This window comes from Podarcis pityusensis (assembly GCF_964106645.2).
Source record: "Podarcis pityusensis genome assembly, chromosome: 15".
Taxonomy (NCBI): domain Eukaryota; kingdom Metazoa; phylum Chordata; class Lepidosauria; order Squamata; family Lacertidae; genus Podarcis; species Podarcis pityusensis.
Genome location: NC_138040.1, coordinates 11,489,706 through 11,514,058, shown reverse-complemented (window position 1 = coordinate 11,514,058; position 24,353 = coordinate 11,489,706). Strand labels below are relative to the sequence as shown.

General features: G+C 48.2%; 1 protein-coding gene across 7 annotated transcripts in view; it reads left to right on the top strand.

Moving 5' to 3' along the window:
* The window catches only part of GTF2IRD1 (GTF2I repeat domain containing 1), a 95,126-nt gene extending 74,879 nt beyond the window's left edge, over positions 1–20,247 (top strand). For 6 of the 7 annotated variants that reach the window (XM_080982873.1, XM_080982871.1, XM_080982872.1 and 3 more), the window contains exons 18-27: positions 262–324; positions 723–806; positions 2,600–2,783; positions 4,287–4,315; positions 8,179–8,226; positions 13,243–13,320; positions 14,758–14,950; positions 17,108–17,145; positions 17,445–17,581; positions 19,953–20,247. In XM_080982873.1, coding sequence (XP_080838999.1) covers positions 262–324; positions 723–806; positions 2,600–2,783; positions 4,287–4,315; positions 8,179–8,226; positions 13,243–13,320; positions 14,758–14,950; positions 17,108–17,145; positions 17,445–17,581; positions 19,953–20,021 — 923 coding nt within the window. In that variant the 3' untranslated portion in view covers positions 20,022–20,247. The remainder of the gene's footprint in view (positions 1–261; positions 325–722; positions 807–2,599; positions 2,784–4,286; positions 4,316–8,178; positions 8,227–13,242; positions 13,321–14,757; positions 14,951–17,107; positions 17,146–17,444; positions 17,582–19,952) is intronic. The other variant, XM_080982870.1, reaches the window with a different exon arrangement.
* The last annotated feature ends 4,106 nt before the right edge of the window (positions 20,248–24,353 follow it).

Here is a 24,353-nt window from a genome sequence, read left to right as displayed (position 1 = left end):
GAGAAGCCATGACTGTTTAAAGTGGTATGACACCGCGTGAATTGTAGGATGTGGCCCAACTTAAGTCCAGTTGATTTCAGTGGGTGGAATTGGGTCAGAAACAGCCTATTCTGTGGGGCGTCGTGGGGTTGGATGCTGAAGAGGGGAATAGCTAGATGCTGCTTTAAATGTGGAAGAGGATGTGTGATGCGGACAGTCCTCAGAACAGATGTTGAAATTAAGACAAATAAATAAGAACCTTGGTGCTTCTTCTGTTGGCAGCCAGTGAGAGAGACTCTAGTGAACGTCTTGTAGAAGAACCGGTGAAAAGACCAGGATTTCAAGGTGAGAAATGGAGATCTGCCACTGCTACCACGACCACAATCCATCTGATTTCCCAAATTATGTGGTGTTAATTTATTTTACTGTTGACATCCCAGGGTTTATTGACGTCCCTATCCTTCTACTGTCTACTCAGAAGTAAGCCCCACTGATTTGAGTGGCACATTACTTCACATTAGTATGATTGAGATTTCAGCTGAAATGGCCCTCGTTGGTAGATTTCCCCCTAATAATGAAAACAGAATTGTATGAAAAAGGAGCAGGCATTTGACATTGTTCTAGGATGCTCCCCCACGCCTTTCCTTTTTGGTTTTATCAAAAAAATGATGTCCCCCCCCCCCCCAAAAAAAAACCTCAACGGGCAGAACTCTATGATAGTTTCCCCTCTCTCTCTCTTACAGAAAATTACGACACTCGGCTTTCGAGGATAGATATTGCAAACACGCTAAGGGAACAGGTTCAAGATCTGTTCAATAAGAAGTATGGTGAGTAATCTGGCTGGATGCTAATCTTGACACTTGGGGTTCGTAGAATCATAGAATTGTAGAGTTGGAAGGGGCCCTGGGGTAGGTAGATAGTTACCTGGATCTTCTCCCTACAGTTTTTTGAAGGTGGGGACGACGTTTGCCCACCTCCAGTCTGCAGGAACCTCACCTATTCTCCAAGAATTGTCTAGGGTTATAGACAGAGGCTCTGAAATTGCACCTGCAAGCTCCTTTAGCACCCTTGAGTGGAGCTCATCAGACCCTAAACATTCTATCTTGCTCAAAGCAAGAGTCCCCGGGGAGAGCTGTTTGTAGGTGGTCCTCAGCAGGGTGAGAGGAGAGCAGAGCAGCCTCCAAAGGCTGTGGTGGTAGCGATAGTTCTAGGCCCTGGAGGTCTCCTCCAGCAGAAGTCGCTGGTCCAGTGGTGTCTTCTGAGGTTTGTTTCAGGGCATGGTGATTCATGTCCACAGTCTTCCCCTCTGTGATGATCTCTGATCTGTCTCCTGGTCATATGGGGGCTGATAATTTTTTTTTATTAGTTTTATGTTAAGTTATATATAACTGTTCCAAAAAAGTAAAATAAACAGAGGTTCTTTCAAACCTTCAGACCTCCTTCCCTCCCTCCATGGGTTCCACTTCTAACAATTTTTTTTTCTATTTTCTGCATCTTTTACCGTAATCCATCTGTTATGTAGCCATAGTAACCAAAGTTCGTTTTACTTTACAAGTGTCATTGTATTCCTGCCAATGATTTCAGCTGTCTTCAGTGGTCTTTCAGATACGTTAAAAAGTTATTCCAGTCTTTTAAAAAGACTTGGTTTTCCTGGTTTCTGATCTTTCTCATCAGTCTCGCCATATCTCATCAGCTTAGTGTGCTAGTTGGTACTTCTCCTTCTTTCCATCTCTGGGCAAGAAGCATTCTTGTTGCCACTGTCGTTGCATACATAAAGAGTCTTTTCTTTTCTTTTGGTACTTCCTCACCTATAACACCTAACAAAAAGGCCTCTGGTTTTTTTAGCAAAAGTTATCTTAAACTCATTATATATCATTTCCCAGAAAGCTTTTACCATCCCACACGCCCACCACATAATATAATATAATATAATATAATATAATATAATATAATATAATAATAAATTTATTGTTTATACTCCGCCCATCTGGCTGGGCTTCCCCAGCCACTCTGGGTGGCTTCCCCAAAAATATTAAAATACTGTAATACATCAAACATTAAAAGCTTCCCTAAACAGGGCTGCCTTCAGATGTCTTCTAAAAGTCTGGTAGTTGTTGTTCTCTTCGACATCTGGTGGGAGGGCATTCCACAGGGATGGCACCACTACCGAGATGGCCCTCTGCCTGGTTCCCTGTAACTTGGCTTCTCGCAGTGAGGGAACCACCAGAAGGCCCACAGAGCTGGACCTCAAGTGTCCGGGCAGAATGATGGGGGTGGAGACGCTCCTTCAGATATACTGGACCGAGGCCGTTTAGGGCTTGAAAGGTCAGCACCAACACTTTGAATTGTGCTCGGAAAAGTACTGGGAGCCAATGTAGGTCTTCCAAGACCGGTGTTATGATAGAAAGTACCTTCTTTCCTTTTACATTTCCATATGGGGGCTGATCCTGGCAAGGCAGCATGGCCCCAACAGCATTCTCTGTTATCACCGACCCGGACTTCCACTCCACGTTTATCAAGGCCAAGCCGGAGCAGAACTTGGGCATGCCTGCCTCCAACCCCAGTGCTATAACCACTGTACCATCCTGCCCACCTGTCACCTTCCTGCCTTGCCTTTCAGGTGAGGCGTTGGGCATTAAGTACCCTGTCCAGGTTCCATACAAGCGCATCAAGAGCAACCCGGGCTCTGTGATCATCGACGGGCTGCCCCCGGGGATCCCCTTTCGGAAGCCCTGCACCTTCGGCTCCCAGAACCTGGAGAGGATATTAGCCGTGGCAGACAAGATCAAGTTCACGGTAACAAGGTATTTCCCTCCTCAGGGATCCTTCCCAGGTTGTGCTTTTGTCAGGACGAGTGTGTTTGTGCTGGAGTGGGCCTTCTGCCTTGTGGCTTACATTTATGACTCTCTGCTAAAACAAGTCGCTCGGGGTTTCTTCCTAGGCTTACAGGCATACTATCCATGTGGGTTTGTATGCGTGTGAGAATGTGGATGTGTTGGTCTTGCCCACCACTAGCATGCATTTCCCTTCCAAAGGTATCTGGCCTAGCGGGTGAAGAAGGTGCAGAAAGGTTCACTCACCTGCTACTCGAAAGTAATGCGCACCTTTCTGGGCCAAACGATGCCGCGATTTAGCGTGAGCATTAGATTTGATGGCGCATTTGCATTCGCCAGCAAATACTTTTCTCGGTCTCAAGGTTTTGAAAACTGAGGTGCGCATTAGATTCGCGTGTATACGGTATGAGACATGGTGGGAAATGCTTATTCCCCCCCCCCTTTTGTAAAAATAAAAAAAAAGTTCTTTATTGCCAAACGTACATGGCACTATAACTAAATATTAAAGTAAGTTTGGGGTGGGATTGCTTATTATAAACAGGAGAAATAAATCACACCATAACCCACAAAGACTGAAATGGGGCTGGGGGTGGGGGGAGTTAAGGAAAGGAAATACAGTGGTGCCTCGCAAGACGAAATTAATTCGTTCCGCAAGTTTTTTCTTCTTGCGAGTTTTTCGTCTTGCGATGCACGGTTTCCCATAGGAATGCATTGAAAATCAATTAATGCGTTCCTAAGGAAACCGCCTTCAGACCAGGTCCGGGGACAGTCTGTCCCCCGACCTCTTCTGCAGGCTGGGGGGGGGGGGGCGACAAGGGCTTTTCTTCCCACCCCCAGCATTTTAAAAAACCCCGGGACAGCGGAGGACTTCTCCGCTGTCCGGGGCGATCTTAAAATGCTGGCGGGCGGCATTTTAAAATCGCCCGGGACAGCGGAGGACTTCTCCGCTGTCCGGGGCGATGTAAAAGCCCCTGGGAAGGCAGGCAGGGGGGGACAAAGACTTTTGCCCCCCGCCCGCCTTCAGAAGAGGTCCTGGACCTCTTCTGAAGGCGGGCGGGGGGCGAAAGTCTTTGCTCCCCCCCCGCCTGCCTTCAAAAGCCGTCCGCGATAGCGGGAAGCTCTTCCCTGCTATCCCGGACTGCTTTTAAAATGCTGGCGGTGGGGAGCAAAGCCTTTCGGCCCCCGCCGGCCTTCCTGGACCTCTTCTGAAGGCCGGAGGGGGGGAAAGGCTTTGCTCCCCACCACCAGCATTTAAAAGAGGTCCCCGGAGATTTCCCTATGGGCTTTCGTCTTGCGAAGCAAGCCCATAGGGAAATTCGTCTTGCGAAGCGCCTCCAAAACAGAAAACCCTTTCGTCTTGCGGGTTTTCCGTCTTGCGAGGCATTCGTCTTGCGGGGTACCACTGTACTTAAATCAAGTGTGATAATCGTAATAATTGCTTGCTTATTTATTAACACATATTTTGTTTTCCAGGCCTTTCCAAGGACTCATTCCCAAGCCTGGTAAGTGTCCAGTACAACCAAAGACTTAAGTATATCTTTCCATTCTGGAAAGCAAGATAACTTTAACAATTTTGTGGGGCCGTCCATTTGGGAGAGGTGGCCTGTTGTCTGTTAAATTTTTGCTCAATGGTATTCTCCATTCTGTATGTGCATTAGCTCTGTGTGTCTTTGCAGATGTAGTTGCTTTTCACATCTCTCTCTCTCTCTCTCTCTCTCTCTCTCTCTCTCTCTCTCATGTGTGTGTCCGTGTATTCCATTGCTTGTTTTAAATTGTATGTTACCCTGTAAATTCATATTCTATATATACATGCCAAACTGAGGATGACCACAGGGCCAAAATGTGTCTGGCCATATTTCATTTTGTTTGATGGGAGTCCAGCCATTTTATATTTGGTCTGTTTATAATACAGTCGTACGTTGGAGGTCAAACAGAATCCGTTCCAGAAGTCCGTTTGACTTCCAAAGCATTTGGAAACCAAAGTGCGGCCTCTGCTTGGCTGCAGGAAGCTCCTGCAGCCAATCAGAAGCCGCGGAACTTGTGCCTGACGTTCAGGTTCCAAAGGTCGTTCGCAAACATGAACAATCACTTCCGGTTTTGCGGCGTTCGGGAGCCAAAACATTCGAGAACTAGGCTGTTCGAAAACCAAGGTATGACTGTAGTTCATATTAGTTATACAGAATGCTAGTTCTGTGTAACTAATATAAACTGCAGTCGTAGCTTGGTTTTCGAACAGCCTAGTTGGCCTTCTTTGGATGCTAAGTTTCCAATTTGTTCATAACGGCTTTCATTAGCGGCTTATTACGAAAAGATCTCTTAAGAGCCAAAGGCACTGCATAAAATGAGAAACATTGCATTGCAATAGAAGTCACTGCAATGACCCATAAACAGACCAAGCAAAGCAGCAGAAGCTTGAGCAACAGAAAACGTCTCATTGATAAACAGCTGAGCATTTATGAATTGAACACACACAAACACACAAAAAGTGTGTGCTTTTTATGCAGACCGTCTCAGGTTCGGCCTGTGGCATCTCTGTCTGGAGCTAGAACAGACAACCGTCTAAAGGCCTGGAGAGCTAGTCAGTGTAAATTACCCTTCCCTAACTCCATGTCTGCCAGATGTTATTGGATTTCAACTCGCACCAGCCCTAGCCAGCATGACTAATGGTTAGAGGTGGTGGGAATTGTCATCCAACAACTGCCGGAGGTTCACAAATTCCCTATCCCTGGTCCAGACAAAACTAAGCTAGATGGAGCAACAGTGTGGTATATAAGAGGCCTTCCATAACATTTTAAATGGTGAATGTGCTTTATAACCTCTTCTCTCATACTTCAGAAACCTCCGAGTTCAATGTTAAGTCCATTTTGCAAGTGAGGGAACAAGAGACTTGGGGGTGGGGGTGGCAGATCATTGCTTCTTCCGATGGAGAGCTCACATTTTGAGAACTCAGTCCATCAGAAGCAGAAATCGTATTAAGGCGGAAAGCTCTCTATGACTTTTGGTGAAGAGGATATGGTGTAACCCAAAATTTTTCGGTCTGAAAAACGACATGTTTGGGGAAATGGGGCTTTCGAAAGCAGGCGAGATGGAGAACAAATATGTTTGAAAAGGAAAAAAAGGGTAATTAGGGTCCATATGTTGCATGTATTATGCTTATTCCGAAAAAGGAGGGGGAAAGGAAATTGCTGGGTAGAAGGCGACTTATCATTATTATTATTATTAGTGACCTGTTTGCCAATTTATCAAGAAGAGTTTCTTCCAAGTCTCGTGAATTGCCCAGGGGCAGGGAGCAATCATGCTTGGGAATGCAATGAGGAGGGAGGGAACGCTTTGCCCACCTGAAAGCAGAGTACCTTTTAAACTTTCAGCTTACGGCAAGAAAGCAACGATTTTTAAAAATGTATTTCTCTTTTTTTAAAAAAAAAAAGTTTAATAGCAAAGAAACGTCAGATAATAAGAATAATATTTAAATATTTACATATTCATACAAAGAGTCCATATGCTCAAAAAGATATCCAAACAAGATTGATTATACATTGAAATCCCATATTACTTTTGCAATTTATTGTTATTCATGTATTACATTTCTAATCCACCTTCCTTCCAAGGAGCTCACGATGGCGTACAAGGTTCTTCCGCTCCCGGTTTTATCCTCACACAACAACCCTGTGGGGTAGGCATAGGCTGAGAGGCAGTGAGTAGCCCAAGGACACCCAATGAGCCTCATCACTGAGTGGGGATTTGAGACCAGGCATAGGAGTCATCTCCTAAGGGCTGAGGTCCCTTCACACACACACCCCAATAAAATATTTGAGGGGGCCAAGCCCCGCAAAGTTGATGCGCACTGCCATTCAAATGGTGCGTGTGTGCCGCGTCTTGTGATCGATTAAGTGAGGGGGGCTTACCTGCCCCCTCCCCATATTTTGTTCCAAGTTGGCACCCTGAGATCAGGCATCCCTGGTCCTAGTCTGGCACACTTACTGCCACCCCACAAGGCTAACTTTTCCTACGGCCAGAACAAAGCGGCGCATGCCATTGTTTTATGTTACGAACTGCCCTGTGATCTTTGGATGAAGGGCAGTATTCAAATTTAATACCGTAGATTCTGGCGTATTAGGCGACTGGGCGTCTAAGACAAGCCCCAACTTTTGCTGTTCAATTTTAGAGAGTTTGAGCGCCACCAGGGGCTGAGCGCGCACCCCTCCGCTGCCTCTGCTATCACAGCAGCAGCAGCCGCCCGAGGCAAGGCGTTTGGTGGACGGGCGGCTGAGCGCCGCACTCGGAAGGACTTTCTGCGTCCCCTTCTGTGGGGAGGGAGGAGGAGCAATGGCAGACGGGGCACCTCTGCTCACCGGCTCCCTCTCCTCCTTCCCAACACGTATACCCAGCATATAAGACGACCCCCGACTTTTGGGGTGATTTTTCCAGGGATAAAAAGTCGCCTTGTACACCGGAGCGTATGGTAGATAAAACACATTGTGCAACTTAAAGGGCATGCACACACACAATAGAATTAGCGGTTTTTTAAGTAGGTAGAAGGTAAAGGACCCCTGGACGGTGAAGTCCAGTCAAGGGTGAATATGGGGTTGCGCTCTCAGGCCGAGGGAGCCGGCGTTTGTCCACAGACAGCTTTCCGAGTCATGTGGCCAGCATGACTAAACTGCTTCTGGCACAACGGAACACTGTGACGGAAACCAGAGTACACGGAAACGCCGTTTCCCTTCCTGCCACAGCGGTACCTATTTATCTACTTGCACTGGTGTGCTTTCGAACTGCTAGGTTGGCAGGAGCTGGGACAGAGCAATGGGAGCTCACTCCGTTGCGGGGATTCGAACCGCCAACCTTCCGATCGGCAAGCCCAAGAGGCTCAGTGGTTTAGACTACAGCGCCACCCAACATATTAAAAGGAGCAGAGGAAGCGAGCTACCTGATTCCAATTCAGACCACTAGGCCATTTTGGTCAATATTGCCTACCACGACTCCAGAGTTTCAAGCGAGAGCCCCCCCCCCAATCTTGCTAAGAGATGCTGGGTGGGGGGTGAGCCTCTCCCTGCCTTAGGTGGAGATACTGGAGACTGACCCCACAATCTTCCGCGTCCAACTCATATGCTACGGCCCTCGTCCCTGGTCCGCAGGAAAAACCACTTGACCACAGGGGAGCAGTAGAACAAATGCCACAGCCATGAGCGATGATGCCTCTGGTGCAATGCGCCCAAGGCAGCTTGCCTCCCGATGTGTAGCTTAACTTTGGCACAGAGCTTTCGGGAGATCGGGGCGAGATTCGTGTGTGGATCAGCCGCAGCCTCGGTTCTCGTGCGAAAACTGACCTCCGCTCATTCTCGCTCCCCCTTCTCTCTTTCCTTAGCACCTAGACGGATTTCCACACTGGAAAAAGCTTACGCTGCTTTGCACGGTACGTTGCTTCGTGGGTGCGTCATGGATGGTAGCAGACAAGAAACACTTGGCTAAGGGAACATGCGATTAAAGCGAGCGGCTGTGGAAGGGCCCTGGTGGGTTTTAAATACAGTGGTACCTTGAGTTACAGACGCTTCAGGTTACAGACACCGCTAACCCAGAAATAGTACCTCGGGTTAAGAACTTTGCTTCAGATGAGAACAGAAATCGTGCGGCGGCAGCGGAAGGCCCCATTAGCTAAAGTGGTACCTCTGGTTGAGAACAGTTTCAGGTTAAGAACAGACCTCCAGAACGAATTAAGTACTTAACCTGAGGTACCACTGTACAGTGGTACCTCAGGTTACAGACGCTTCAGGTTACATACGCTTCAGGTTACAGACTCCGCTAACCCAGAAATAGTGCTTCAGGTTAAGAACTTTGCTTCAGGATGAGAACAGAAATCGTGCTCCAGCGGTGCGGCGGCAGCAAGAGGCCCCATTAGCTAAAGTGGTGCTTCAGGTTAAGAACAGTTTCAGGTTAAGAATGGACCTGCAGAACGAATTAAGTTCTTAACCCGAGGTACTACTGTATGTCCAGGGACTGTAGTTGGCATTTTAGGTGTGCTGTGGAGCTGCTGAGCCTGTGGGGGGTGCCCCACAACTAGCCAAAGAGGCTGCCAACCATCACAATTTCAGGGATCTATGGGGGGGGGACATTTCTGCATTGCAGGGGGTAGGACTAGATGACACTTGTGGTCCCTTCCAACTCTACAGTTCTTTGATTCTGTAGAGAACAGGTGGCGATGGGATGAAGCGAGATGGCAACTTGGCCAGGAAGGCTGCACCCTGCCCTGAGCTTTGCCCCTGACCTGGCCACATTTATGCCCTATGTTTAAAGCAACATGGTTCCACGTTAAACAGCCGTGGCTTCCACCAAAGCATTCTGGGAATTGTAGTTTGTTGAGGGTGGCTGAGAGCTGTTAGGAGACCCCTGTCCCCCTCGCAGAACTACAGTTCCCAGAATTGCATGGGAAGAGGGATCGACTGTTAAAACCACACTGGGAACTGTAGCTCTGTGAAGGGAAGAGGGGTCGCTTCCAAGCAACTCTCAGCACCCTTAGGAAGCTACAGCTCCCAGGATTCTTTTTTTTTGGGGGGGGGGGGAGAATCTACGGCTGTTTAAAGTGGCATATCTTCGTGCTTTAAATGTATGGTGTGAATGTGGCCCTGGTTCAGCTTCATTGCTTCCCTCCCAGAGGCTGCTTTGAATATTTAAAATAAAATTTAACCAGGCACAAGAGATCAGATTGCAGATATATAGGTTGACTCTTACCCCCACTTAAAGTGAGAATAAGCAATCTTAGGAGTTGCACCCACTTTGTACAGTGGAAAAATAGACAAGATGATTATTATTATTATTATTATTATTATTATTATTATTATTATTATACCTGGACTTCAGCCAAAGATCCCACAGCAGCTTAGAACAATTAAAACACAATTTTGGAGACTTTTTCAAACAACTTAAAATTCACAAATAAGATGGGTCCTAAAAATGTACACCTCAAGTATAAAACGCCAGGTGTGTCTTCAGCATTCTCTAAAAGCTGTATTGCAAAAATACCATGTGGGGAGGGAAGTTTCACAACTTAGGGGCTGCCACAGAGAAGGCCCTCTCTGTGGTCAGGAGAGGTGAGAGGTGGGAGATTCAGGACAGAAAAAGGGAAGTGCTTCATTTCACAGCTGAACTGTGGAACTCGCTGCCACAAGATGCATTGAGGACCTCATCCTTGGACAGCTTTCAAAAGGAGATTAGGCAGAAGGATAAGATTATCAATGACAAATAGCCATCAGGGTTAGTGGCAGCGTGCCCTTGAAGAGCAGCCACTGCAAGATAAGTCTATGGCTCTCATGACCTGTTCATAGCTATTCCATTGGGGGATCTGGTCTGATCCTGCTGAGTTCTCCTTATGTTCTTTGGTTAGCTAGAGAGGACCTTACTCCTAGGTTGAAGGAGCTGACAGAGGTGTTCTACAGTAGCCATGAATTTCATAAAGGGTGCAATACAACCTCTCTGCGTTTTATATCTCTCATTAAGTGCAATTGTCAGCAATGGCATCGGAGTAGGTCTTTGGGGCAGAATAAGGAGGTTTGTTTACTTTTAAAAACTATTTATAGACAGCACTTCCATAAAAAAATACAGCATACAGAATTACAGTGAGATAAATAAAAAGAGCAGTAAATTCCGGCTGGCATAAAACAGAAAGTCACCTTGCAAAGCACTGAGTAACAGTTTATAGGAGACACCTGAAGGAAGGCAGGGATAATTCCCGCCGAGCCTCTAGTGGCAGGGAGTTCCACAGGGCACAGACTGCCGCATTAAAGGCTTGGAGGCCTCTAGTAAAGACTGACCAAACCCCAGGGGTGTGAGGAACCTCAGGGAGTGGCCATCAAAGGATTTCAGTGACTGACGCAGAGCATAAGGAATCAGATGGTCCTTTAGGTACTTTGGACTCAAGTTGTGTTGAAGCAGCTGGGCCTGACAAGCGGGAGAGGGCGATCATACTCACATCCTGCCCACTGGCAGTTCTTGTGTCCTCAAGAGCAACACAACCGGTGACAACGGCTGCATTGGCACCCTAGGGTGCTTCCAGGATGATGGGATTTTTGTGACCTTGCCCACCACTATGAGTCTCAATGATGGAACGGGAGCAGTCAGTCCCTGGTGCGCAATGGCACCTTCTGAAGCACACCGGCGACTCCTGAAGCACACCGGTGGCCCCGCCATTTCCCCCATTGGTGGTGCGCAGCTGGGGACGCACCATAGCTGGGGAAAGTCTTCTGCAGCCTGCATAGGTGTCTTTTTGAGGCCTGCCTCTGCCGTCACGAGGGGCTTGATCAGCTGTGCCAAAAGCCAAGGTTTCAGAAAGAAACGGTCCAGACTCCTCTGTCCTTGCGTTACACCCAATATTCACTGCCTGAGGCAGGTGTGCAGCCCTCTATGTGGCGCTGTACTACAACTCCCACCAAGCATTGCCAGCAGTCAGGCATTATGGGAATTGTAGTCCAACAGCAGTTAAGGGCTGCTCAGTGTGAGGAGCTTCCTTTGCTTGGTGCTGTTTCAAACCGAGCAAAAAAAACCAACCGTGTGTTTCAGTCCAGAGTTTCCTTTCTTTGTCTGCTACCATCAACACACCCACGTCTGCCAAACTGAGCATAAGTGGCGTGAAGCTCAAAGAGTGAAGGGGAGGCCAAGCCCCTTTCCTCCGGATCCTTCTAAATCCGGTGGCAACAGGCCATAGATCGTCTCCTCCCCCCAATCTGGTGCCCTTCTGGGTGCTTTGGACTACAACTCCCATGACTCCCGGCAAAGCTGTGCTGGCTGGGGCTGATGGGAGTTGTAGTCCAAAACGTCTGAAAGGCACCAGATATGGTTGTCATAAAGGGGGGGGGGTGGAACCTCCTACCCAGAGGACCAGATCTGTATCTGCCCTACTAATACCCAGCTCTACCTCTCCTTTAAATCAGAACCGGTGAAGGCAGTGAAGGTCCTGTGTGAGTGTCTGGAGGCAGTTGGAGGATGGATGGCAGCTAACTGATTGAGGTTGAATCCTGACAAGACAGAAGTACTATTTTTGGGGGACAGGGGGCGGGCTGGTGTGGAGGACTCCCTGGTCCTGAATGGGATAACTGTGCCCCTGAAGGAGCAGATGCACAGCCTGGGAGTCATTTTGGACTCACAGCTGTCCATGGAGGCACAGGTTAATTCTGTGTCCAGGGCAGCTGTTTATCGGCTCCATCTGGTACGCAGGCTGAGACCCTACCTGCCCGCAGACTGTCTTGCCAGAGTGGTGCATGCTCTAGTTATCTCCCACTTGGACTACTGCAATGCACTCTACGTGGGGCTACCTTTGAAGGTGACTTGGAAACTGAAATTAATCCAGAATGCGGCAGCTAGACTGGTGACTAGGAGCGGCCACCGAGACCATATAACACCGGTCCTGAAAGACCTACATTGGCTCCCATTACGTTTCTGAGCACAATTCAAAGTGTTGGTGCTGACCTTTAAAGTCCTAAACGGCCTTGGCCCAGTATACCTGAAGAAGCGTCTCCACCCCCATCATTCAGCCCGGACACTGAGATCCAGCGCCGAGGGCCTTCTGGCGGTTCCCTCGCTGTGAGAAGCCAAGTTACAGGGAACCAGGCAGAGGGCCTTCTCGGTAGCGGCACCTGCCCTGTGGAACGCCCTCCCATCAGATGTCAAGGAAATAAACAATTTTGAAGGCAGCGCTGTTTAGGGAAGTTTTTAATGTCTGATGCTGTATTGTTTTTAATATTCGGTTGGAAGCCGCCCAGAGTGGCTGGGGAAACCCAGCCAGATGGGCGGGGTATTATTATTATTATTATTATTATTATTATTATTATTATTTTACTGCTCAAGCACCAAATGGCCTGACATTAGATGACCCACACCTTTAAATTGGCTTGCAAATTTTTAATTTGTTTGTATGTTAAATTTATATGCTACCCTTCATCCGAGCCTGGGGCTTCACAACTATGACGTAGTGAATTGAGCAGAATGGGAGGCAAAAGGCAGGGAGGGGGCCAAATTTTGGCCTTGCACAAAACATCTGGCACTGCGCAATTCCAGGGCAAAAGGCCTCCCACTCCTCACATCAAAGCCTTGATGCAGCTTCTACACACATGCTAGACAATTAGCCAGTGCACTGTAGTGTTTAGAGTGTCGGACTAGGACGTGGGAGACCAAAGTTCGAATCCCCACTCAGCCATGAAGGTCACGAGGGCCAGTCACCCTCAGCCTAGCCCATCTTGCAAGGTTGTTTTGGGGAGAAAATGGGAAGACATGTGTACGCCACCTTGAGTTCCTTGGAGGAAAGGTGGGCAATTAACGTAACGAGCTAAAATAAACCAGGCAGAGGCAAACTACCTGTCACATGCAGTGGGTTATGTCAGCAACCGGATGGGTGGGAGGAAGAGCTCCCAAGGTTACAGCTCCCTGTTTCCTGTCTCCGCAGACGAGGACGACGCCAACCGCTTGGGCGAGAAGGTGATTCTCCGAGAGCAGGTGAAGGAGCTCTTCAACGAAAAATACGGTGGGTTGCCTTGCTCTGCGAACGACACTAGATCTGCCGTGGTGGCACTGGCAGTCAGGAAAAAAAAGTTTTTGCCTAGTGCCCAGTGATATGTAATGATGGCTCCAGGAGAACCTCCCTGGGAAAGCATTCTATAAGCAGGGGGCCACCACTGAAAAGGCCGTCCTCCTCTTGCCCCATGGAGGAGGGCCTCAGTGGACGACTGCAGGGTCTGGGTTGGTTCCTGTGGGGAGAGGCAGATAATTTTGGAATCACGGGGAACGCGGGCAGAGTGCATCTCAGCAAGGCAAAGAGGCAGAGGCCTGTGGTGTCTCCAGCAATAGGAAGGCTCGAGAAGGAGGCCTTGTGTAATCTGGCCTCCTAAACTCCAGCAATTGCTGAAGTTATTTGTGAGAAAGCTTCATGAGTAAACCCTGAGGAAAACTCCATACTGCCCGCTGCCTTGCTGGACATCTTTGGGAAGAGAAAAGGCTAAGTCTCTAAGACAACCTTGTATGCCTCCTTCCAGAAACTCCTGCAGCCAAGCTGGCGCCAAACATATTGCTCTTCTTTCCTTTGGATCACATCAGTGAGGTTGAGAGGGGGGTGGGGTGGTCCTGTTGTCTGGGCAGTCCAGGTTGCCTTGCGCCCCAGGGAGGTCAGTCCAATGCTTCTAACGCAGCGAAAACAGCACAGGAGGCAGCAGTTATGAGTTAGCGGTCTCTGCCGCTACAGCAGACACTGGGATTCTACAGGGGGTTGACTTCACCCCTGGGTGGCACACTCCATTGTCGCTCGAGACAAACAATACAGTGGTACCTCAGATTGAGAACTTAATTTGTTCTCTCTCATGAACTGGGCAGAAGGAGGCAGCAAGCAGACTTGGAAGTAGCAGAGAGATATGCATGGTGTACAGTGGTACCTCGGGTTACAGACGCTTCAGGTTACAGACTCCGCTAACCCAGAAATAGTATAGTGGTACCTCGGGTTAAGTACTTAATTCGTTCTGGAGGTCTGTTCTTAACCTGAAACTGTTCTTAACCTGAGGTACCACTTTAGCTAATGGGGCCTCCCGCTGCTGCTACACCGCCGCTGCACGATTTCTGTTCTCATCCTGAAGCAAAGTTCTTAACCCAAGGTACTATTTCTGGGTCAGTGGCGTCTGTAACCTGAAGCGTCTGTAACCCGAGGTACCACTGTACACCATGCAGATCTCTCTGCTGCTTCCAAGTCTGTTTGCTGCCTCCTTCTGCCCAGTTCATGAGAGAGAACGGGCAGTAGCCGACTTAACTTTTACTCAAGAGTTTGCAGTTACAGTTTAGGACCAGCTTTTTCCAGGGAGATTTTGGAAACCGCAAACAGGATGGGGACCAGGCCGGTTTCATTTCGGCTGTGAGACGGCAGGGTTCTCCATCTTGGGCCTTTTGCATCCCACTATATCCTCTGCTGTTGTTTCAGGAGAAGCTCTGGGCCTGAACCGACCCGTCCTGGTGCCATACAAGTTGATCAGGGACACTCCGGACGCCATCGAAGTGACTGGCCTGCCGGACGACATTCCCTTCCGAAACCCCAACACCTACGACATCCACCGGCTGGAGAAGATCCTCAAAGCCAGAGATCGTATTCGGATGGCGGTTACCAACCAGCTCCAGTAAGGGCGCCCCAGTTCCCACCTCGCACCTCTGAGCGCTTCTGTTGGATATGTAATGTCGCAGTGGCCTCTGCTGGCCTGAAACCAGAACAGCTTTGTTGGTTTAATTGCGGCAGAATTGCTGCAAGTGAATTTATCAGAACATTCAAACACAAGTCAATTCATTTATTCACCGCATTTTCCTCCACGGCATCTGGGGCCAAAGCAGTTCACGCTAAGAAACAGTCTAAATATGGTAGTTCAAAAACAATGGCTAACCAAAAAAAAGAAGAAGTATAGTATCGCTAGATAGCTCAGTTGGTTAGGGCGTGGTGTTGATAATACCAAGGTCGCAGGTTCAGTTCCCTTATGGGACAGCTGCACATTCCTGCATTGCAGGGGGTTGGACTAGATGATCCTCAAGGTCCCTTCCAACTCTATGATTCACTAATAACATAATAGCATATGATTGCCAGTTCATTTCTGGGCCCGGTTCAAGTACTCACATTGGTGTTTAAAGCTCTCAATAACTTAGACCCCAAATATCTGAAGGATTGCTCCATTCCCTGGCAGATCACAAAACATTACAGACAGTTTAAAACCATTCAAAATAACAATTGCTAATTTGTATTGAATTGTTTTATTATATCTTCGTCTTATTTTAAAGAGAAGTGGTATACAATGGTACCTCAGGTTACATACGCTTCAGGTTAAAGACTCCGCTAACCAAAAATAGTGCTTCAGGTTAAGAACTTTGCTTCAGGATGAAAATAGAAATCGTGCTCCGACGGCGCGGCAGCAGCAGGAGGTCCCATTAGCTAAAGTGGTCTTCAGGTTAAGAACAGTTTCAGGTTAAGTACGGACCTCTGGAATGAATTAAGTACTTAATCTGAGGTAGCACTGTATAAACTTTTTCAATAAATAAATAAAGGCAAGCAAAAACAAAACCAAACCACAGTTTAAACCACAGTTCAAAACAAATTACACTCACCAGGAAAGAATGGGTCCTAAAAATAGATATCTTAAGGCAGCAGTGGAGCCAGCCAATTTGGCACCTGGGGCGGCACGCGTGCCCTGCGCCCAAGGGTGGGGCCAGCAGCCCACAGGGGCGGGGCCAGTTGAGGCAGGACGCTTCGTGGGGCCTCCGAGGAGTCTGCCTGCCTCCTCCCACTCAGCTGCCCTACAGCTGAGGGGGAGGCGGCGGGTGGACCGTTTGGGGCAGTACGGAGCCTGCAGGCGCCCAAGCCACCGTGTCACTCCCAGGAGAGACGCATGGCTTGGGCACGCTGCAGGCCGCGCGGTGTGTGCCACCCGGCACTTTGTCACCCCCCTCAGTGGTGACACCCGGGGCCACCCTCCCCCACCGCACCCCCCTTCCTCCGCCCCTGTCTCAAGGGTCAAAGGCCAAGTTAAAGAGGTGCATCTTCAGCATTCAGTACATGCGAAAAGGATCTTGGGGTCTTAGTGGACCACAAGATTAACATGAGTCAACAGTGTGACGCAGCAGCAGCAAAAAAAAAAAAGCACTCATGCTATTCTAGGCTGCATCAACAGAAGTATAGTGTCCAGATCAAGGGAAGTAGTAGTAATGCTCTATTCTGCCTTTCTCAGAACACACCTGAGGGCCTGTGTACAGTTCTGGGCACCACAATTTAAGCTGGAATGTATGCACATGAGGGTGACTAACATGATCAAGGGTCTGTGTGAGGAATGGTAGGGGATCTGTCTGGGATTATTTAGCTGTGATTCCTGCATTTCAGGGGGTTGGACTAGATGACCCTTGGGGGTGAATTCCAACTCTGCACTTCTATGTTTCTTACAGTAGCCCACTGGGCAGGAAAGAGATGGGAGAGAGAATAGGAAACCAGGAGGGGAGGAGGAGTGCTCTTATTGACCCCGGACTGATGAGCCCTGCGGGAGTGTGGTTCTTGTCAGGATATGAAGCTTACGCATTCTGTTATACATAACTTCCCTGGGAATAAGTCAGTGGAAAATACCTCTGACTGCACAGATAAAGGCACCTCCTTTGTTTTGGTTCCAAGATTGTAGACTTTTCACAGGGGCTTCCAAACTCTTTGTCTGTTTCATTTCCTTAAGAATCGCCATCAATCTTTCACTATGCAAATACCGCATTTTTAAATTTATCCATTCATTTTTATTCTCTTTTTTACACTGCAGGCCCTTTGCAGACCTAGGATCTGAGGCCAAACAGCCAGGTAAGTTGAAAAGTGGAGGAGGAGGGGAGATGAAAAACAAAAACCCCAACCCCGAAACAGTCTCTCTTTGCTTGTAAGAAGATCAGAAGAATCCTGCGAGTCTCTTAAAATTTCTAGCAGGGGGAGGATGAGATTTGAAGTGGGAGTGGGTTGGTTTTTAATCCTTCCCAGCGCTCGTGGCTTCCGCACAACTAGGGCACTGAAGGTGTGTTTATTGTGTTGCGACAAAAAGTGGGGCGGGAAGCAGGAAGAGTGCTGCAGTTCCCGTTTGAACCCACGTCCCCCTTGGATGTCCCTAGAAAACGATGGCACCATTCCCAAACGGAAGCGGAAGAGGATTTCGGAAGGGAATTCCGTGTCTTCCTCTTCATCATCATCTTCCTCCTCCTCTTCAAATCTGGAGTCCACGTCATCAACCAACCAGATCTCACTTGTGGTAAATATACACCAAGGGGCTTGTTTTTGCTGAAGTGGGGTGGGTCAGCCTGTGTCTCGACTGCACCACCTCAGACTGTGGATTGGGCCTCCCATGACTGAACACGCAGCGCGTCCACTGCTTTCAAGACCCAGCGTTGCCCTAAAGAGGATTCAGAGTAAGGACTTTATCAAATGCTAGTGCTGCTCAGAGTAGACCCACTGAAAATAATGGGCATTGCTAACTTACAATCACAGAATTGTAGAGTTGAAAGAGACCCCAGGGGTCATGTAGCTGAACCTCCTGCAATGCAGGAATCTCAGCTAAAGCATCCATGACAGATGGCCATCCAACCTCTGCTTAAAATCTTCCAAGGAAGGAGAGTCCACCACCTTCCGAGGGACTCGGTTCCACTGTTGAACAGTTCTTAGTACAGTGGTACCTCGGGTTACAGACGCTTCAGGTTACAGGCTCCGCTAACCCAGAAATAGTGCTTCAGGTTAAGAACTTTGCTTCAGGATAAGAACAGAAATCATGCTCCATCGGCGCAGCAGCAGCAGGAGGCCCCATTAGCTAAAGTGGTGCTTCAGGTTAAGAACAGTTTCAGGTTAAGTACGGACCTCCGGAACGAATTACCGTAAGTACGTATCAGAAAGTTCTTCCTGATGTTTAGGCTGGATCTCCTCCCCTCCAGAGCAGCAGAAAACAAGCTTGCTCTATCTTCCACGGGGCGGCCCTTTAGATCTTTGGTGATGGCCCTCATACCACCTCTCAGTCTTCTCTTCTCCAGTTCCTCAACTGTTCCCCATCAGGCTTGGTTTCCAGACCCTTAATCATCTTGGTTGCCCTCCTCTCCACATGTTCTATCTTGTGAACCGGCCTGAGATGGCTTATATTTGGGGCTAGAAAAATGTCACCTAGACCCAGGGAAACCAACCTCCAGATATTACTGGGCAGCATCTCCCACATCTTTGCCCATTGGTGTAGCAGGCTGGGGCTGATGGGAGTTGTACTCCAACAAATTTGAGGCTACCCTTAGTCTAGACAGGCCCCATTATAGAATGCTAGCTTCCTATGAGATCCTTGAATCCCTCGGGGGTTCTTTGTTTGTTCACTGTTTCGAGGGCTGCATCTACACAGCTATAAAAAAACATTCTGAAAATGTTGTGGAAGAAAAACCATTTTAAAGTTCACAATGGAAAAATTCATAGAGTTCCGATTTCAGCTCTACAGCACCATCTGGTGTCACAGTGTTATAACACATTTATAATGTTTTATGTTTACTAATGTAGCTGAGTCCATGTACTCATTATGGTACATTAGCTGATTTGGTTAAAAGGCTTCATGTTTAATACAGTGGTGCCCTGCAAGACGAAAGACTCACTAGACGAAAGAGTTTTCCGTTTTTTGAGTTGTTCTGCAAGACGAATTTCCCTATGGGCTTGCTTAGCAAGACGAAACGTCTTGCAAGTTCTCGCGAGTTTGTTTCCTTTTTCTTAAAGCCGCTAAGACGAAAAAACCGCAAGATGAAGAGACTCGCGGAACGGATTAATTTTGTCTTGCGAGGCACCACTGTAAAAGCACACTGTAATTAACCAGGTATAGTGCTTTTTTTTTAATGCTTTAAAAAAATTTAATTGCTTAAAAATTAATGAATAGCAGACAGTAGCTTAGAAGAAATGAAATTCCTTCTCTTCTACCAATAGTAGGACACTTTAATCCTGTATATGTGTGTGCTGTGTCTGTAGAGTGTGGGAAGTCATGTTCAATTTTTGGTTGTGCCCCCAGCTGGCATGCCAAGGGTGCCAAGGGTGAATGTGGTTTTGGCGCTAATGAAGGTTCTCAACCCTGGTTTAGTGCTGTGAGATCAAGCTCCTCCCTGCTCTCTTTTCCCAGTGTGGTTGCAAGGAGATTGGAAGCTTTGATTAACCACAGTTTCGTGTGTTAATCCAAACTGTAAACTATGGTTAATCTTAAAATACGATTAGCAAAAACAAGCCAGCTTCATAACCTATGGTTTGAAGGTTGACTTGCTGCCATGAACCATGGTTAGCCACTAACCACTAACCATAGTAAAAGACTCATTGCAGTTTGTCCAGGTTGGGACATCACAAAATAACATGAAATGCAAGTGAAAACTTCCAAACTCCTCCTGACAGTCATACCAGGAGGAAAGGGGAACCGTGCAGGTTCAAGGCTCACTGGCTCTTCCGAGTTAATGTTCAATTATGTGCAAATGTAACCATCCTGTTTGGCCCTGATGCAGCCCAATATTTGCAGTGTTGCAATTTCCTTTTGTGTTTGTAATTTTTCATTTATTATTATTATTATTATTATTATTATTATTATTATTATTTTAATGAGTTTTCCCATCTCTTGCTTTTCCCCCCAGCAATGGCCGATGTACATGTTGGACTACGGAGGTCTCAACGTTCAGATCCCAGGACCGATGAATTATTGAGACCTCATTCACTGAATTGGAACCTCAGATCATATAACACACAAACACACACACACAAAAAGAAATCTCTGACGATGTGTAATTTTTTGTACAAAGTGTATATTCCAATATGTATCGATGCCTTTTAGTTTTTCCAATGATTTTTACACTATATTCCTGCCGCCAGGGCCTTTTTGAATAAAAAAAAAGGAAGTGTTGCCTTGCTCTTAAAAAAAAAAAAAAAAAGGTTTTAAAGTTATTGTTGACCACGTCTGCATGCTTACGGAGAAGGAAGTCCCATTGAAAACAGTAGAATGTGGTGCCAGTTCTTGGAAGCCCTACCTGGTAGCAGGCCAGTCCCACCAAGCCAATTTGGGTCTCAACTTCTTACTATTATATTTATTACACAGCCTTTCACCAGAGGGTCCTGGGGTGGGTAATATAAAATACAGTATTAAAAATGATTTAAAACAAATTTCTCTTGCACTAGTAAGGTAAAGGTAAAGGGACCCCTGACCATTAGATTCAGTCGTGGCCGACTCTGAGGTTGCGGCGCTCATCTCGCTTTATTGGCCAAGGGAGCCGGCGTACAGCTTCCGGGTCATGTGGCCAGCATGACTAAGCTGCTTCTGGTGAACCAGAGCAGCGCATGGAAACGCCATTTACCTTCCCGCCGGAGCGGTACCTATTTATCTACTTGCACTTTGACGTGCTTTCATACTGCTAGGTTGGCAGGAGCTGGGACCGAGCAACAGGAGCTCACCCCGTCACGGGGATTCGAACCGCCAACCTTCTGATCGGCAAGTCCTGGGCTCTGTGGTTTAACCCACAGCGCCACCCGCGTCCCTCACTCACTTGCACTAGAGTGGGTACTAAAATACATATATATCGAGTGTTCAGAGGCCAAGGCAGGGAGTGTCAACCTGGTCCCTACTGTTCACTAGTGGGCGTTTCAGGATTCTAGGTGGGCGGTTGGGGGTTCTATGGCAGAAGCTGAATCCTCCTTCCCTCAAGCACTGGTGGGCGGTAAGGAAATTTTACCATCAAGAAAGATGCATTAGTGGGCGGTAGATATAAAAAGGCAGTGGCGGAGGATCCCTTTCCGGCACCCGGGGCGGGACAAACCGCCTGGCGGTGCACACACAACATCCGGTACGGACTGCGCATGTGTGGCAGCCCGTGCGGACGCCATGCAAGCGGCGTCCATACTAACTGTGTGTGCGCCCTCGGCTGCTCTACAGCTGAGGGGGGCAGCAGGCCATCTTGTCACCCCCCAAGTGGTCCCCAGGGCAGCCTGCCCCCTCCGCCCCCCCTTCGTACGCCCCTGTAAAAAGGTTGACTACCCCTGGGCCAAGGCAAAGAAAGTGTGTCTTCAGCATATAAAAGCTGTACATGAAGGTGCCAGGAGTGAGGAGGGAATTCTACAACTCAAGGACTGCCACAGATAATGTCCTCTCCTGGGCTACCACCACCTTCGAGCTTCTGAGGGTCCCCACCTGCTGGTCTTAACACTCAGGAGGGTCTGTAGGGCCTGTTAAGCATCACTTGGCCTAGTTTTTGGCCCATGGAGGTGCAGCTGATAGAAGCAGCTGAATGTCACAAGCTCCAAACACCCAAGAGAGCATAGTCCCAACAAGCCGAGGTCAAGCCCAGATAATCAGCTTAGGTCCAAAAGGTGAACCAGAAACAAGATCAGGGAACAGTCCAAGGTCAATCTGAGACAGTGAACTAGAAGCACATCCAAGGAGTCGGAGACTAAACAACTAGAAGGCTCGAGAGAGAGGTCTTATCTACTGTGGCCTCCTAAACCACCTCCTAAGCACAGCTGCTGGTCATGAAGAGATTCCTTACAAAGACTCTTGTGTCCGTCGTAGTCAACAATACTGTGTCGCCATTCTTTGGCCTGGACCCCAAACTTTTAGGCTTGGTCCCTTGGGGACTTCTCCTCCTCTGACAATTTCAGGGTATTTCATCAGGTAGCAGCTTGGGGGTCCCCTCAGCATTGGATTTGGGGGCTCTGCCTGCTCCTCAAGGTCCTCAACCTGTGAGGTGTCTTGTTTGTCTTCAGAGGACTCCATGCCTGGTACCAGGCCAGGTCAGGGCGGCTTACAGCACATAAAACATTGTAAAATATTAGACATTGAAAATTTCCCTAAGCAAGGTTGCCTTCAGATGTCTTCTAAAAGTCAGATAGTTGTTTATTTCCTTGACATCTGATGTCAAGGCACCACTACCGAGAAGGCCCTCTGCTTGGTTCCCTGTAACCTCACATCTCACAGAGAGGAAACCGCCAGAAGGCCCTCAGAGCTGAACAATGGGGGTGGAGACGCTCCTTCAGTTACACTGGGCTGAGGCATGGTGGCAGAGGGCCTTGTTGGGCCTGCCCGTGGTGGTGGCAGCTCCCTGGGCCTTGTGGCCTCATCCCAACACGTGTGACGTCACACGTGTTGCATGTGTGACATCACGCACATGCAGCAAGCCCCCGCAATGCTGTGCGGAACTCTGCGCCTTTGGTGATATCGCAGTGGATATCGCAGCGGACCCTAAACCAGGTCTTGCATCGCTGGTGCCCCAGATGATCACAAGTGTTGCTCATATGTAGTCAGGCTTGCATTCTATGGAAGGCTTTCATAAGGAATCTCTCTCTCTGCCAAAATTGCAAGAGAATCCCATGATTGCTTTATTACTGTTTTCCCTCTGCTGCTAATTCTTGCTGTTTCCCACAATCATCCATCTTTTCACTTGTCTCCTGCTTTCCACGCAAAGCTTCTGTATATAACATAATTATATGCAGAAGGGACTTTTTGCTTCATTGCAATTAAGAGATGGGAGCTGCAATTCTTCCAACCCCCCTCCACGCATCCTTTTACAACTTTTGAAGGAGTTTGCCGGTTTATTTGTTCACGTTGCACATGCTTGCACGCTCCAAATTCAATCACAATCCTTGTTAGAAGTGGCAAAACATGAAACGGGTTTATTAAGAAAGGAAGGGGGGAAAGAGTATCCCGAGCAGATGGCATCTCAATGGAGCTTAATTAAAGAATGACAGCTTTGATTAAAACCGTTCCTTGGAAAGCGACGGCGCTGAGGTGTTGGAGAAAGCGGGTAAGCAGAATCTGCAATCTTGCCAAGAGCTTGAGAATCACCACTGCAGTGGGGTGAGGGATCAATCTACTTTTGAGCAGAACTTGGTGGGATACAGCCCTATGTATTTATTTATTTGCATTTATTATTCCGTTTACATCCCATTTTACATGCTTCTCCCTCCAAGCAAGCTCATGGTGGCATCCAAACTTCTCCCTTTCTCAGTTTTAACCACATGACAACCCTGTGTGGTAGGTTAGGCTGAGAGATAGCAAATGGCCTCAAAGGTCACTCAGTGGGCTTCATGGCTGAGTAGGGATTTGAACCCTGGTCTCCCAGGTCCTGGGATGCGGGTGGCGCTGTGGGTTAAACCACAGAGCCTAGGACTTGCCGATCAGAAGGTCGGTGGTTTGAATCCCTGCAATGGGGTGAGCTGTTGCTCTGTCCCTGCTCCTGCCAACCTAGCAGTTCGAAAGCACATCAAAGTGCAAGTAGATAAATAGGTACCGCTCTGGCGGGAAGGTAAACGGCGTTTCCGTGCGCTGCTCTGGTTCGCCAGAAGTGGCTTAATCATGCTGGCCACATGACCTGGAAGCTGTACGCCGGCTCCCTCGGCCAATAAAGCGAGATGAGCGCCGCAACCCCAGAGTCGGTCACGACTGGACCTAATGGTCAGGGGTCCCTTTACCTTTACCTTACTCCCAGGTCCTAGTCTAGCACTCTTAACTGCTACACCACAGTCCTACTCAATTGTATCCTTTGTAAGTCCTGTTCAGAACAGACCCATTGAAAACAATAGGCATAACGAACGGGTCCATTATTTCAGTGGTCCTGCTGTGTGCAAACCTTAGTTGGAAATCACCAATCAGAAGTATTTAACATACATTAGCCATGCCACATTAAGTTCACTCTGAGTAGGCTAGGAGAACCAAAGAACTAGGGAGGAGGCGAGCTGGACGTTAGGATCAAAGTATAACTGAAGCTGCAGGAACCTGTCAGAGCTCAAGAGTTTGTTGCTCCAGCAAATGGCAAACGGAACTGGAAGCCTGTTTATAGTTCACCGTATTCAGGAGGAGCCAATGGCCAGTTTGGGTGGGCGGAGTCAGCCTAGGTGCCCACCTGCAATTTCCAAGACTCACCACATGGGACTTCAAACAGGTGCAGATGGTGGCAGGCTCCAGGGGTCAGCAAGCTTTTTCAGCAGGGGGCCGGTCCACTGTCCCTCAGACCTTGTGAGGGGCTGGACTATACAGTGGTACCTCGGGTTAC